The following is a 15,898-nucleotide window of genomic DNA, read 5'->3' as shown; positions in this document are numbered from 1 at the left end:
GGGCTCCGCCGGGGCGGGCGGGGCGGGGCGCGCTGCCCGCCAGGGCGCCGGCGCGCGGGCCCGCGGCGGAGGGGAGGGGGCGCACCGGGCGCGGGGCGGGGCTTACCGGAGCCACGCCCCTCCCTGCGGCGCGGCCCCCGCGGTCCGCCCGCTCGGTGGGGGGCGCTGCGGCACCGCCCCCCCCCCATCCTTCCGAGCCCCGGTCCGCGCCCGGCCCGCGGAGAGCCCGGGGAGGCGGGATGGGCAAGAGCTGCAAGGTGGTGGTGTGCGGGCAGGCCTCGGTCGGCAAAACCTCCATCCTCGAGCAGCTGCTCTACGGCAACCATGTGGTCGGTGAGTGCGGGGCTGCCCCGCCGCTCCCCGGCGAGGCGGCGGCCCCGGGCAGGGCTGTCCCTGCTCACCGCTAAACGCGGGAGGTGCGGGAGGTGCGGGTGGGGCTGCGCCGGGGCCGGACCCCCCGGGCAGCGTCCCCACGTGTCCCCTGCCCACCCCCGCCAGGCTCGGAGATGATCGAGACCCAGGAGGACATTTACGTGGGCTCCATCGAGACGGACCGCGGCGTGCGGGAGCAGGTTCGCTTCTACGACACGCGGGGGCTGCGGGACGGGCTGGAGCTGCCCAAGCACTGCTTCTCCTGCACCGACGGCTACGTGCTGGTCTACAGCACTGACAGCAAGGAGTCCTTCAAGCGCGTGGAGCTGCTCAAGAAGGAGATCGACAAGTCCAAGGACAAGAAGGAGGTGAGTCCCCGGGGCAGGGGCTGCACCTTTGCTCCAGCTTGTCACAAGACGCTGACAGGTCCCTGGTCTGTGAGATGCAGCTGTCATGGGCCAGCCCCGAGGGTGTCCGGGCAGAGCCAGGCAGCCCTGCAGTGCTGCCATCGGTACCTTCAGGGGCCCTTCTCGCCCTTTTGGAACAGGTCACCATCGTGGTTTTGGGCAACAAGTGCGACCTGCAGGAGCAGCGCCGGGTGGACCACGAGGCAGCCCAGCACTGGGCCAAGGGCGAGAAGGTGAAGCTGTGGGAGGTGTCGGTGGCCGACCGGCGCTCGCTGATCGAGCCCTTCATCTACCTGGCCAGCAAGATGACGCAGCCCCAGAGCAAGTCTGCGTTCCCCCTGAGCCGCAAGAACAAGGGCAGCGGATCCATGGATGGCTGAGCCTTCTTCCCCTCTCCCTTCCGTGTCCACCTCCTCTTCCTCACCTCCCTGCTTCCCTCGCACGCACACCTCCTGGTGAGCCTGTCTGGAGTCACGGAGCCTGCGGGAAGCAGGTGGCGGGAGGAACAGTCATCCCAGGGCTGGGAATGGTCCCTGAGGATGAGAGGCGGTGGGACAGGGACCACCCTTCTCCCTGGCTGGCCTCTGCACTGTGGGAGGTGCTGCAGGAAGGCTGGGAATTCACCCAGTGACCCCTCTGCTCTCGGGTACAGGCGGGGAGGGAGTGGCAGAGGAACGGGTTGGCCGGCACCTGGGGAGCAGCTCTGTGGCCAGGCCGGAGAGAACAACTCCCTCTCTCTTTTCTATTTCCTGATACCACGTGGGAAGAGCCCCTTTGCTGTCCCTGCCTCCAGCTGAGCAGCTCTCCCTGCCCTGCCCCAGCTGGCTCTGCGCTGCAGCTCCTTACCTGGCAGTGCCCACTGCTCCTCTATGCACAGGAATATCCAGGCATCCTGCCCCAGGGAATGCCTAGAGTAGGGCAGGTGCTGTTCCTGAGGGCAGGGTGCCCAAATCCACCAATCCAGCTCTCCTCTTCCTGGGTACAGACTCAGCCATGACCTTGAAACAACTGGGACTGTGCTTACCCTGCACACCTGGATCCCTGGAGGAGCTGGGACTCTGCTTACCCTGCACACCCGGATGCTCTCCCTGCCCACCTGTCACGGTGCTGCCTCCTCTCAGAACTACCATAAAACCAAAGCACAGGTGTCCCAGTGCTGTCCAGCACCACCAGTTCCCTTCAGGTAGACTGGATGTAGGAAAAGAAACGACAAAAAAGGATGTAGGAAAAGAAATGACAAAAAACCCTGCCCTGTTTATATTTGTTCCTTTTATTTACTGAGTAACACAATAAAGCGATGAGATTCGATTATCAAAATATTTTCCTTTTTCTTTTTTTTTTTTTTCCCAACAGTTATAGTACATCAAAAAAATATACAATGAACATTACAGGAGGGTACTGGCCAAGTCCCTAGAGTCTGGAGATTCCGTTTGTGGTTGGTTTTTTGTTGTTGTTGTTGTTGCTTTTTTTTTTTTTTTTAATCAAACTTCACATCACTCCAAGGTTATTTACAGAGGGGCACACGTTACCGAGCGCTATGGACTATCCCTACTCCTAGTACAGCATGTGCTAAGTCAAAGGCAGTAAATGCTTTGGAGAGCAGGAGGGGGATTTGGCAGGGGGGATGCTGTAATGGGGGGGTTCTTACGCAACTCGTTGCAGTATTATTGTTACTAGAAGGAATGGCTTTCTCAGGGTTAAAGTGCCAAGTACAGGAGTGTCTCAGGACTCCACTGGTGAGGGGTGGCAGAGCAGCCGCGGCTCCAGCACAGGCTTTTTGGAACAAACTGGAGGGGAACAGGCCCAGCAGGGACATAGAGCAGGAGGGGACCCATCCTCCTGCTGCCACCAGGCTGGGGGCGACCCCGAGGGCCTGGGAAGGGCACAGTGAGCTGGGTGGGGGCGGTTGGAGCTGTGCTGGCCAGGGGCTGGTTGGCACTGCGGCACAGGGGACCAGGGACCACGTCCCCCCTGCCGCCGGGGGCCCCACCAGCACAGGCTCCTGTCCCCTGGGACTCAAGATCCCCTCGTGTCCCCTGGGCTGCGGGACCATCTCCCTGTCCCTGGCAGAGCCTGCCTTCCCTCAGCTGTGCTCCGAGCCACATCTCCCACCACCGCTGCGAGACCTTTCTGTTGTCTCTACTCACGGCCACTCACTCTCCTCCCGGTGTCCTGTCTCCATGCTCCTCCTTCCCCGGGGCAGAGATGCCCTGGGCAGGTGAATCCGTTCCCAGGGGCTCCATCATTCTCCTGTCTCTGGGGCAGGAGTGCAGCGGTGGCTCCATGGTCAGTGCTGCCCACAGGCCCTGCAGGGTGTGCAGCTCCCTGTGCCCTGCTCGCTCCAGGCAGCTTTCCTTGCCCTCGCCGAGGCTGCAACCCCGGGAAGTAGTTTTTCAACCACCTGAGTGGCTCATTGGCTGGTTCCCGTTCACCTCCCCACGCCAGGACCCGTCCTGAGCATCGGCAGAGCACGCTGGGCAAAATCCTCCTGAAATCCAGGTGCTGCCTACGGCCACGACGTCGGATATGTGTGCTTGTGCGTGTGGATTCCCAGGTGCACACACCAACCTGCCTCTTCCCAAGGGCTGGGAGGGAATGTGGGCCACGGCAGGGGTCTGAGCCAGCACCTTGGGCTGGGGACGGGACAGAGCTCAGTGTCACGTCGGTTCTTCTGCTCCCACCGCTGCTCCCAACCGTACGGACACATCAGCACCAAAGGGAAACGCAGGTGGCTTACACGGCGGGCGAGCTGCCCCCCTGGATTGCATAGATCGGGGTGGGGTGTTCCTCCAGCAAAAGGTCTGTTTGGGATGCAGCTCTCCTGCGTGTCTCCACGTACAGCAAGCACGCTGGGCACCCGCAGCGCCGCGGGCACAGTCCCAGGCCACGTCACGGCTGGGCTGTCTGAGCACAGTGAAACGCAGAGCTACGGCCTCGGGGGTCCCTCTGGAGCCCAGCATTCTGCAGGCTACGGGTGCCACCTGCTCCTTTGTACCTGATTGTCCGGCCTGCTGGGGACACCTCTGTTTTTGGGAATCATCAGTAACTCCCTGGAAGCTCCTAATGGGGATGGGGTTGGAGGGCCGGGCACGGCGGGCGAGCAGCAGCGTTGCCTTTCACTGGAGAACCGAAAGTGCTTTAGGGACATTCACTCAGCCTCACAGCATCTCCCGGGAGGTAGGGGCAGGGCTGTCCCCACAGTGGGACAGAGGCAAGGAGAGGTGCCAAGCACAAGGTCACCTCCCTGGGGACCCAGCACTGGGCAGCCTGGTGCTCCCAGCCTCGCTGGGCGGGAGGGGTCCCGGCTTAGCCATATGCCCGTTGTGTGCTTCTGGGGCCAGGGCAGGGCCCATGTGCTTTGGAGGGGGGAGGCACTGGCCCTGGGGTCAGCTATTGCTCTTGGAGTGAAGATACGGTCAGTGTGGCTGGTGCCTGCTGCCACTGGGGCTCTTTGGCTGGTGGGATGTAGGGAGATGTGGGAACTGAGGGGCTGGTGGGTGGCACAGAAACCCCCAGCCAGCACAGGCAAGTGTGGGGCTGGCGAGGGCACAGCCAGCCTGGGATGAGAGGGGAACTGCCAGCTTCCCACTTGTGCTCCTACTCTCCCAGTAAGAGCTGGGCTGAGACTTCCCTCACAGTTCCCTTCGCACTGGGCTGGCAGGGACCAGAAGGATGCTCCTTCTCCCAGGGACCAGCCAGCTCCTCTCCTTCCAGTCTGGTAACTGAGAGGGCGATGAAGAAGCAGCCAGCAGGCCAAGGACAGGCAGGCCATGGCCACGAGACGGTCCTGCTGACTCAGGCACCGCCCTCTCCCGTGCACTGCCCAGCCGTGATGGGCTGCTCTGCCAAGTGCGGGGCCGGTGCGGGCCTGGGGAGCGGTGGGGATGTGCGGCAGGGCTGGTCGGGCTCTGCCGGGGGCACCTCGCTCCAGCAGGAGCCTGCTCCAAGCAAAGGAGAATCTGGATTCGATGTCTATGACTATGGTTTCCCACCAGCCAGGAGAGCAGGTAGCGGGAGCGCTGCCTTGCCCCGCACAGCTCCCCGTGGCGCAGCCCGGCCGCGGCGCGGACCCTCGGCGGGCCAGCGGCTCTAGTAGGGTGCGAAGACGATGGGGCCCGGCGTGGTGCGGACGTGGGCCGGCGGCGTTCGGAAAAGGGCTGGTCCGAGGATCGGGGCTTGGAAGAGGGTGGTGGCAGTGGCTGGTCGCAGGGCGAGGGGGCCGGGCATGGCGCAGACGGCGGCGGCGGCGGTGAGCGGGCTCGGCAGGAAGCGGGTCGCCAGGGTTTTGGTGAGGTGCTTCTGCAAAGCCAGCTTGGACTGCAGGGAGGGAGGAGGAGGCTCCATGAGATTGTGGAACAGGTGGAGGAATCACAAGTGCTGCCGTTGTGAATGCTGCTGCCAAAGCACTCCCAAGTTATCCCCATTCTGGCCTTCCCAGGAATAAAGACTTGAACCCACCCCCCCCCACACCACAGCCCATTTTCCATGAGGGGAGCAGCTGAGGTGTGGTGATGTGAACTGAGATTTAAGAGAAGCAGCTCCTGTGACTCACTGCAGGGGTGGCTGATGGCGAGCAAGGGTGCTGTGCAGGGAGACAGGTACCTTGAGAATACTCACTGCGAGGGCAGCATTCTTCTGCAGCTTGTTGTAGGGGCTGTACTTGGGCTTGGGCGGCTTCCCCGCCAGCCTATCTTTGTGTCGCCGGCTGCTCATGTGCTGGGGAGGAGAAACAACTGAATCACTGGGAGCCAGGACAGCGAGGGGAGACCCACAGCACTGTGCAGTTTGGGTCCACGGGGGACACCTCTCAACTTTCAGGGACCATCAGGTACCTACCCCAAACCCCTGCCCACCCACGCCCTGTACCCCCCTGCACTCCCCAGTCATCATCACCTGCTTGAGCTGGGTCTCCGAGTTCACGTAGATCTCGCACACTTGGCAGTGGAACGCCTTGTTCTGGATGTTGATGCTGCCCTTGTTCCCGATCCGCTTGGACTTGTGCCCTGCCCGGGAGAGCAGCTTGCCCCGGCCTCGCCGCAGCTGGGTGCCGTGACCTTCCAGCATCGACTTGTGCTTGGCGCCTGGCGAGAGGGGACACTCGGCAAGCCCAGCCCAGCCCCGTGCTGCGGCAGCAGGGACTGTGCCCTCCTACAGCACCAGGGAACCCCCACCAGCCTGTGCCCGGCAGCACTTGCAGGCAGAGAGGGACAGGGCGCTGCCTGGGAGCCCGGATCTTGCCCATTCCCAAACCCTGCCAAGCCTCATGTCACAGGCAGACCAGAGACGCTCAGCTTCCCAGAGACCCCCCTCCTCACATGTGGCAGACCTTGGGAGAAGCTGCTATTTTGAGCGTGTGCTGGAGCCTGTCGCCTGTCCCCGGGCGTTAGCACAGTCTGCGGGGCCGGGCTGCAGCATCTGAGCCGTGCCCAAGGTCAGAGTGGAGCCACTGCGGAGCCAGGAATAGCTCAGCTGGGTCACAGCAGGCGGGGAAGGAGGAACCCGAAATCCCCACACACCTGGGGGGACAGGGCGCTCCGTCCTACCCCTGCCAGCGCCAGGACAGCGGGGGCGCGTGGGGGGCAAGTAATTTAAGCCCCTGCTAATTCATTCTATTTTTCAAGGCGTGAAGAAGCGAGGAGCCGTGTGACGGCCGCAGAGCAGCGCCAGCCTGCAAACGTTTGTTTGTTTGTTCTTTTTCCCCAAATCAGCTCCTAAATTCGTAACTGGAGCTGACAGAAGCAAAAGGACACGTCTGCAGCTAAGCTGCAGCGGTGTCCTGAGCCAACCCTGCACACGGCGGCTGCTGCCACCCCAGTGGGCAGTTGGGATGGGGGAACTGGTTCCCAGTTCTTGCTGAACTGGGGGAGAGAAGGACCTTCCATTTAAAACTGAGGTGCCCATTCCACTTTAGCATCCTCCAGAGAAAGGGGTGGGTGTTTGGCCACCCCCAGGTTTCAGGGGGACCCTCAGCACCCCCCACCTGTGACCTCCCCGAGGGGCTGCCCTGCACAGCCCAGGAGCCTTCACTGGCTGTGGGGATCCAAAGCTTCTTGGCTATCAGCTTCAAGCCAAATGGAATATAAAGTAGCCTCAATCACTTGATTAAATGTAGCTGTAAATGTCCTTAATTGAGACACGAACAGTAAGAGCATTTGACCTTGAGAAAATTCACCACAGAAGCTGCAGCCCAGGTAAAGCCCCACAGCTTATCTGTGACGGCCACCTTAACAAACCCTTTTTAATTACAGCAACACTCATTAATGCTCGCTGCTTCCCCACAAGGCCGTTTGGTGATGGGTCATGATTTTGCTTGAAACCCCAACAACGGAGCAGCCAGGGGACCATCCCCCTGGGCCCCCAGTGATGCCCTTACCGGTGTTGTGAGCCTCCAGCTGGGACAGGGAGTTGACGGTCACTTTGCAGGTGGGACAATACAGGTGCTGTTTGCTCTTCTTCCCCTCCTTCTCGCTCTCAGGGGCTGAGCTGACGCTGCCGCCCGACTCAGCTGCCTGTGCCTCAGCTGCCTGGGCGGACGAGGAGGCCACGCTGGTGGCATCAGAGGTGCCCTCTGAGAGCTCAGAGGCCGGTGGGGAGCCCAGCGGGGCGATGCTGCCCGGCAGATCCGTGGGTGATTCCTCGGCGCTGGGCGCCAGCCCCAGGCTGCTGCCCTCACCCTCTGGCTCCTGCAGGCTGCTGGCGTCAGCTGCAGGGTAGGGAAGGAAAGGAGGAAAGGGGAAAGAGAAAGAAATGGGCAGAAAGGGGAAGTTCTCTGTGCCTGAACGGGTTTTCTGGATTTCAGGGAGCACCCACCATCCTCCCCGAGACCATCTCAGGCACTGCCTGCACGTGTCCATGCTCCCACCAGGGCCGTCCCTGCATGTGGCAGAGCCCTGGGGATGTGTGAGGCAGGGATCGCTCCCTCTCCCGCATCCATACAAAACACGTGTCTCTCCTGGAGACACCAAACCACAGGAAAAACAGTGTCCATCCCCCCACAGCCGTCCCCCCTCCCCGTACCTGTGCTGCCGGGCTCCCCGTTGCCCTCGGGGCTGGGGGACAGGTCGGCTGCACTGTCCTGGCCGGGGGTCCCCGCTGCAGCCCCCGCCACCTTCTGCTTGTTCTTCATGGCCTCTATGGCCTTCAGCCTCCGTGCGTGCTTGTGGCCTTTGTAGTGGGCTTCTGCCTGGTTCTAGGGGCAAAAGACCAGGATGACCACGTTGGTGCGGCCACCAGACAGAAGGATGGGCACAGAGAGGGCGGGTGATGAGGCCACCCCTGGGATGTGGCTGCTCAGGCACATTTCCAGTACAGCCACCTCCTCTGGTGACATCCACCCCCAGGGCCACGACTGCTGCAGAGGGGCTGTTTGGAACAGGGTGTATAACACGAGGGGATGTTGGTAGGGGGGGTGTAGCACAGAGAGGGTGTTGGCAGTGGGGTGAAACACAGAGCCACATCCCTCCTCCCCCCAGCCTGCTCTGACAGCGACATATTGGGGCCAAGGTGTCACTCTGTAAGAAATCACCGTGTTGCACAGCTGAGATAAGGACCCTGCTCTGATTAAATGCATCAAGTCACTCCTAAAAGCAGCTTTCGGGAAAAATTTATGACTCCAGAAATGTAGAATGAATTGTTGCTGTAAAAATGAAATAAAGAGGTTCATCAGTGGGCACGAAATGTCTCCCACTGTATCCTAAGGGTTGTCCAACACACGGTTCACGTCCCCCGGCTCCTCTCTCCCAGCACAGCAAACGCTGGATAATGAAGCGCTACTCTGATGGGTTCATGTCTGCAAAGAACTGATAAAAACAGCCACAAAAGAAAATCCCCTGAGCATCAGTGTCCTCCCAGTGGGGACAAAGAGGTATTGTCCCCCAAAACAACTCCAGTTCGGTAATTTATGGAAAGGGACCCCAGTATGAATTAGACACTGTACCCCTGAGCAGCACAGATTAATTTGCACAATGATCCGGGGGCCCAGCTGAGGCTTCCCGGGCTCAGCAGGGGGAAGCATCCCATCCCATCCCTTCCCTTCCCTCCCCCAGTGGCTTTCCAAGGGCTGGGAACAGCGGTCAGGGCCGACGGCCAGTACGTGGGAAAGCAAAGGGCCCGTCGGAGCGTGGTGCCTCATTAGCAAAGACAATAAACTCCCCCCCTGGACACGGGGGCTGGAACGGGGCTGGGTGCAGCCAAAGTAGGTCACCACCCCCGTGCTGGAACACCCACGGGCTGTGGGGGTCTGTGCCAGCACACGCTCCCGCGGGGCAACCTAGGGGGGAACGCTTGGCTGTGGAGAGGAATCGCGAAGCCCAGAACTGCTGAGTTTTGGTAGCAGAGCTGCACCAGCCCCCAGGTGCTGTAGATCCAGCATGGCCGGGCTGGGATGGCTCCTCCACGGGTGGCAGAGGCTGGCCGGGGTGCAGGGCTCGGGGAGGCAAGAGCAGCTCCCACAGCCCCCACAGCCCCTGTGCTGCCCGACACCAAGCACTGGTAGCTTTGGTGGATGAGTATGGCCCATCATGGGGGATGCCCCTGCTCCAGTGCTGCCCCCATGTGCCCCACTCACCCCCAGCCCCAGCCCTGGTCCTGCTTACCGCCGAGTTGAAGCGTAGGTGGCAGATGTTGCAGGATATGAACTGCTTCTTCTTGAGCGGGGCTGGCACGCCGAAGGTGTGGCTGATCACTGCCTTCTGCACCGGGTCCATCTGGAGGGGAGGAAGGGCAGAGGGTGGTTTGGAGCCACAACCAAATGGCCACCACGGCGTGGCACCATGACCCGGTGACCCCCACGCCTGCCAGGCTCCCGAGGAGCTGCTGCCAACACCACGGAGCTCACACCGGGAGCGAGGGGCTGTGGCTGCTGAGGCACTGTGTCAACACCGGCTCCTGTCCTGCTTAAAGCATTCTTACATCCGCCAAACCTGCAGGGTCTGAACGTCAGCTGTGGTCTGGCAGAGGTGATGAGACCCCGTCTGTCCCCATGTCTGGCCCCACCCCTCCCCCAGACACTGGTGTCACAGATGGCAAATTACTGCTCTGTCTGACTCCAGTGCCTGCAGCCGTGGACACAGCTTGCCCGAGGCACAGTGCCCGTGAGAGTCCCTCTGGGCTGCCCCACTGCTGCCCAGGTGTGCACTGCACCTGCTCAAACCCAGCGATGACAGCTCACTCACTGGGCTGGGTACACACAGACCTGCTTCAGGAGCACTGTCCATCCTCCAGCCTGCCCAGGGCCACAGTGGGGCTGAGCATGTGGCCACTGCCAGCCCCTGGCCCTTCTGTCTCACCCCAGGGCTCGGCCTCATTCCGCAGCCCAGGCACCAAAGCCGTTCCAAAAGCCATAATTGTTTTAAACAAAATGCATTTATTAAGGGAGAAAACATAAGAATAACCTCTTTGTCTGAGCGTGGCTCTAATCTATAATGCAACTATTGTTCCCTACCCTGTGGCACAGGGAGATTATCTTATCTGAGTCCTGCTGTCAGGAGAGCCCGGGGTTTTCAGCGATCGTATTTCTCTGCAAAGCTATTTCGCTGCCGAGACAGGTGCATCAGTCTTCGAGGCACATGCCTGGACAACAGTGCCATTATCAAGACCCCGAATTCCTTTCCAGGAGTGAGCAGAATGGCAAAAGCAGGTGATTAATGAAGTGCCTCTTTGCTATGAAATTTTACTCACTTATCTGGCATATAAATGAAGAGGCATTTGGGGTTCGGCAGAGACCCGGAGGAAGCTACAGATGGCCAAGATGCTGCTCCATGCCTGACGACAAACATTGCAACGTGCTGCTGGCAGCACCCCCGCTCTGATGGGCTGTGGGGCCGGCACTTGTTTTCCAGAGAAACACCCACCTCTTCTTTCAGAAAAGAAAAATGGCTCCAACCTTCCCAGCAACGTCAGCTACCAGGTTCCAGCCAGTTGCTCCCACTGAGCTCCAACAGCTCCCATGGGCTCATCCACACCCCAGGAACCGCAGCAGGAGCTGGCACGAGACCACAAATGAGGCCGGGGACAGTCCTGGGTTCAACCTGACCCTGCCAGCAAAGCCACCAGCACCAGGGTGGTATGAGGTATGAGCTCACCAGGAATGAGCTTCAGCCCCACAGTGGTGATGCTGAACGGCCTCAGCACAGGGTCCCCTTGTCCTTTGGGGCATAAGATGATGGTATCATGGGTCTTCATACCCCCTGTCCTTTTGCCAAGTCTCCACTGCTCAGCCTGGTGGCGTGATGAGGAGCTGTGTCCACTGGAGCACCTGGGCTGCCTGTAACCACTCTGGGCAGGCACAGGAATCATGAGCTCCCAGGGGCTGTGCTGGATGGCACACCTGGATCCTGGCTCCATCCCTGGGCATCCCAGCCCAGGTAAATGGTGGCCACCACTGCTCCCGCTATCCCAGAGTGAATGCAAGCACCATGTCAAGCCTTCAGCTGCCTGGCCCCATGGGAGCACACCTGGTCCCAGGTGCTTTGCCAGAAGTCCAGCCTGGCTCCATCCTGCCCTGAGCACATCTGAAGCCTGGTGCCATCTGAGAGCCCTTGTGCTTCTCTCTGAATGAGAACACAAACACCCTAGCAGCTCCTCCCCACCACACACCCTCATGGCTACCTTGGACACAGAAAAGCCCCCGCAGCTCCCACGGGGCCAGGGGAGGCCGTTCCACCGCCGTACATACCGGCACCCAGCAGCCGGAGGCTGAGGATCTTCCCAGTGGTTTCCAGCAGAACAGAGCCAGCGACAGAGGTTGGCTTTGGGCACCACGCTCTTGGGGAATAAAGATCCCGACTTTATAGTCAATTTGTATTGACTCACATTACTTTATTTATCCCTGGATGTTCCTGCCGATATAAATAGCGAGCCCTGTGTTGAGCTCCCTGTGGCCGCTGAGGTCAGGATCGGGAATTCACAGGGATGCAGCATCCGTTCAGATCGTGTCTGCTGACGGAGTTTTACGAGGCACTGCTGGGTCCTGGGGATTTGCAACATCCCAAGAGCGGGGAAGGGCCTTCGGAGCACGGAACGTGCCTCCCGTGCTGTGTTAGGGGTTTTTATTCCTGGCTGTTGCTCCGAGTGGCAGAAGGCAGCTTGGAAGGGTTTTGCTCGCTTCAGAGTAAAACATCTGCTGGGTTCATGGGAGCCCCGTGACCTGCTCTGAGTGCAGAGTGTTCCGGACCATCAGCCCTGGCGCTGCTCACCCAGCAGCACACGCCAGGCTCAGGTCTGAGCTCAGAGCGCTTCACTCCAGGTGCCTGAACAGCCGTGACATCCCCCCCTGGCATCTCCATCCATGTCCAGCCCATCCTCCATGGCAGGAGCCCCCACGGAGCACAGCAGCCGTGTGAACCTGTGCGGCTCCAGCAAGTACCAGAGTCATATTCCAAATTGCTGATTTTTTTTAAAAGCACAGAACCAGGGCGAACACGCGCCGAGGCAGCGGCAGGCGGGAGCCGAGGGGAGTGAACAACAGGCGCTGGGTCAAGTTCACGCCTGACTCCAGTGACTAAAAAAAGAGCCCAGACAAAGAGCAGGAACAGTAATGGCATCAAAACCCCTCCTGTCCTGTGTTTGTGTTCCTGCTCATTAGCCAGGGAGAGGCTGGGCTGGGGCTTCAAAAGAGCTTAAGGGACTCAGACGCCTGAATCCCATTCAACAGCAACAGGAATCCTGTGCTTAATTCCTGCGCTGTCTTTGAAGATCTCGGCGATAATTTGCACCTTCCGAGCAGGTTTAAGCTCAGTGCCACTCACAAAAGGCCGGCGAGCAGGGAAGGGGCTCTGGAAAGTCCTGTTTCCAGGATCGCCATCAGGGAAAACCACGGGCATTTTCTGAACCCCGAAACACCAGCCCTGCCTCAGCAGGGGAGAGGGGGAGTAGCCCAGGGGCTCACTGCCCTTCCTGGAGCAGAATCTGCTCCACAACAATGCTGGACAGTGCTCAGGGGGATGCAGACTCCCATGGGGCTGGTATCAGCCTGGGGAAGCAGCATGGCATGGGGAAAACACCATCTCACACCTGACACACTGTTGGTTTAGCTGTCTAATAGAACATCTCAGGTGGGAGTAGTCCCCCTATCACCCCGACTCCCCCACACCCACAGCATCAGCCACACTCCTCATATCTGTAACACCTTCTCTCTCTTTCTTTCCTCTTCCTTATTTATTTTTCAACTAATGAACTGCTCTCCAGAGCTACTTTATTACTATTGATTCCAGGGGCAAAATTCAATTGATCTTGGTTAAAATGAACCACGTTTTTAATTCTGGTACTGACAGGCGCTGGCTGGGCAGGAATCACTCTGAGCTAAGGGCAGGGAAGGTGTGTTGAACCGGTGTCCAGCAGCCAAAGACCCTGGGAATTAAACCAGAAACTACCTGGTGGGGTTCAAGGAGCAGTGCCATTTAAAGGAGGGACTGCTACAGGGGAAGAGGGGCCCAACAGCCAGTGCCCACCCACCTCCAGGGACTCACCGTGTTGAAGTTGGGGAAGAGGTTGAGCGGTGATGTCCCGTTGAGCCTGAAGGTCAGAAAGTGTTTGATGTCCAAGGGGGGGTGAAGGGGTCGTCCAGGGATGGGCAATGATGCTAAGAGGGGGCTGCTGTGTCCGGAGGGACCTGGGCAGGCAAAGGGAAAGAGCAGCATTAGCACTGGTGGTCACTGTTCATAATGGGGGCATAGGGCACGTGAGACATGGCACGTGGGGACATCTGCTGTGTGCTATGGACCCTGCTCAGTGAAAAGTCGCAGCCCAGGGTGGCCCTGGGCATCCCTTTGCCTATCAGGCTCAAAACCAGCAGCCCAGTTTGAAGCTGAACGCAGCTGCCTCCACATCAGAGCGTGGACACGCACAGGAGCTCACTCTGAACCCTCCAAAAGGTGTCAAAACCTCCTCCAGGGAAGCAACCCCTTCCCTGGGCTCCCCCACACCAGCACCACAGGGGCTCCTCACCAGGGCTGGTGCAGGTTTTGGTTGCAGATGAAGGACCAGGGGCAGAGGCTGAGCTGCCCCCACTCCTGAGCTGCAGCCGCCGCTCCCCGTCACCCGCAAACGAACCACGCGCTCCGGCGTGCGACTTAAAAATAGCCTGGGGTTATTAATAATGTTCTGTCTAAAAAGAAAACACCCGTGGGAAGGAGGGAAGGAGGGAGGGAGGGAAGGCCAAGCAAAGGGATCTGTGTCTCCAGCCTGCTCCCCATCCCAGGTTTCCACTGAGGCTCATCACAGATGATGAGCACAGGAAAGCATCCTCCGAGTGGCAGAAGGGGGTCCCTGCCCAGCTCAGAGAGAGAGGAGCGGGAAAAGCTAAAATTTAAAAAAATGAATTCATCAAACACAATAAATCAGAAATGGTTTCAGAGTGCTGAGCTAGAAGAGCCCATTCCCATCCCAGACGGCTTCATGCCTCCTCCAGCCCACTCAGAGCCCCATCCCTCCACCTGCAGCAATGACAAGGCCAACATCCTTCGTTTTTTTTATTTTTGGGTTCTTCTTCACCTCAAAGGCATCGTGGAGCCCCTGCCACTGCCCCGGTAGAGCAGAGAACACCCCTTGTGGGAGGGTATCCAGGGGATCTGGAGCTCCCACAGCAGGAACACTGACTAAGAGCCCTCACCACAATCCCCTCCTTGTGAGAGGACCAAGCCTGAGCCCTCCTCCAGCCCCCTGCACCCCAACACTGGTTGCACAGGACAAGGACCCCAGGCTGGTGCTGCTCCTTACTCTGCTCTGCGCCCACCCTGCGCCAATCCCAGCTGGTGCAGGAGCCGAGACACAAATCTGAAATTCAAAGTTCGAGAGATCCCCTGGATCTGAGCAGTGAGCGCTCGCCACCGGCCCCACGGGCACCAACGACCTCTTTCTGGGCGAGCGCACGCGGCGGCTCTGCCACGGCGCCGGAGCCATCCCCAGGCTGGGCCTGACTCCAGGGAGGAATTACAGTTTGCTTCATCAGGCGTGCACTGATCGAGTTAATTCCAGAGTCGCCCAGAAGGGAAATCTGTGAAACTGCTTAAAAATAAATAAATAACATTACAGCAGCAGCAGCAGCATTGAGGAGGGAGCAGCAGCGAGCAGGACTGGGTGAGCAGTGCATAATTAACCTTCTGAGGCGTGAAACAGTGTTTCTGCATCAAATCATCTGAGACGGCCGGGCTGGCGCCGTGGGAGCTGCCTCAGGACCCCCCAGCACACGCAGCCCCCATGCCAGAGCAGCGGTGAAGGCATTTGGGGCTGGATCACGAGGGGTGCTGCTCACCACTGTCAGTGCGATTTGCACTGACTGCACTGGCCTTAAAAACATAAAATATATGTACATATAAATATATATCTGGGAAGAACAGGAGGGCAGGAGATTGCCTCCTCCTCCAACATCAGGGGAGCAGCTCCTGCACTGGGCAGGCACAGGGAGGATGCTGAGGGGACACAGCCAGGGACAGCCACCACCTGCGGCAGCTGCTGCCCACAACAGTACAGACAAGATACGCCAACCTCTTTGGCACATCCTTGAGCTCAGATTTGTGGATTAAATGTATTTCTGAGCTGGGATAAACCAGGTGGTTGGAGAGAGCCCAGAAATCCCAGTGAGACCCTCTGACGGGCCAGGACGTTTCCCCCCTGGCTTTACCCCTGAAGCAGACAAGACCCTTGGGAGCTGAAGCCACCCCAGCACCAGCAAAGCTGCCCAGAATGTCACAGCACTCCATTGGGGCACCCACATGATGCTTCAGGGGCACCTTCCCAAGGTTACAGGGCCATGGCACTGCCGGTCCTGCCTTACCTTTGCTGCAGGGCAGATTCCGGCAGCAGCTGAGGGCGGTATTTTTAGGTATTAATTAGACACTCAATTACAGGGATTTGCTTTGGGGAGAGTGGCAGGGCCCCAGGTCTGTATAGAATGACATGACCTTACCCAAGGTGACAAGCAAGGATAGTGGTGGGCTGGGCTGTGCCGGTGAATGGCATCCCCAGACGCTCAGCCTGCAGCTCCGGAGCGGGGTGTCCTCTGCCACAGCACTGGCTCTGTGTCTCCCCCCATTTTGGCAGAGGAGCCACCACGGCTGCAGGAAATGCTACTGCTCCAGCACCACCGGTCCTGCCAGGATGGGATGTGCTCCAGGCCCTGT

At 59.5% G+C, this 15,898-nt stretch overlaps 2 protein-coding genes across 5 annotated transcripts in view; one reads left to right on the top strand and one right to left on the bottom strand.

Annotated features, from left to right (window-relative positions):
- Positions 1–176: 176 nt before the first annotated feature.
- NKIRAS2 (NFKB inhibitor interacting Ras like 2) lies at positions 177–2,096 on the top strand. 2 transcript variants are annotated; one of them, XM_050327544.1, is made up of 4 exons: positions 177–333; positions 499–576; positions 674–740; positions 920–1,148. In XM_050327544.1, exons 1-4 carry the CDS (start codon positions 240–242, stop codon positions 1,014–1,016), a joined length of 336 nt encoding a protein of 111 aa, XP_050183501.1. In that variant the 5' UTR covers positions 177–239; the 3' UTR covers positions 1,017–1,148. The 2 variants fall into 2 exon arrangements, with proteins under 2 accessions (XP_050183501.1, XP_050183500.1); XM_050327543.1 differs by having other exon boundaries at positions 499–740; positions 920–2,096.
- The window catches only part of ZNF385C (zinc finger protein 385C), a 55,548-nt gene continuing 41,679 nt past the window's right edge, over positions 2,030–15,898 (bottom strand). For all 3 annotated transcript variants that reach the window (XM_050327525.1, XM_050327526.1, XM_050327528.1), the window contains exons 2-8: positions 13,247–13,389; positions 9,374–9,484; positions 7,797–7,968; positions 7,153–7,482; positions 5,673–5,860; positions 5,382–5,495; positions 2,030–5,096 (exon numbers count right to left, since the gene is read on the bottom strand). In XM_050327525.1, coding sequence (XP_050183482.1) covers positions 4,869–5,096; positions 5,382–5,495; positions 5,673–5,860; positions 7,153–7,482; positions 7,797–7,968; positions 9,374–9,484; positions 13,247–13,389 — 1,286 coding nt within the window. In that variant the 3' untranslated portion in view covers positions 2,030–4,868. The remainder of the gene's footprint in view (positions 5,097–5,381; positions 5,496–5,672; positions 5,861–7,152; positions 7,483–7,796; positions 7,969–9,373; positions 9,485–13,246; positions 13,390–15,898) is intronic.

Source organism: Myiozetetes cayanensis, unplaced genomic scaffold, assembly GCF_022539395.1.
Source record: "Myiozetetes cayanensis isolate MyiCay16 unplaced genomic scaffold, myiCay2020 scf34, whole genome shotgun sequence".
NCBI classification, from domain to species: domain Eukaryota; kingdom Metazoa; phylum Chordata; class Aves; order Passeriformes; family Tyrannidae; genus Myiozetetes; species Myiozetetes cayanensis.
Note: the sequence above shows the minus strand (reverse complement) of the source record. Positions and strands in the feature narration are given on the sequence as shown.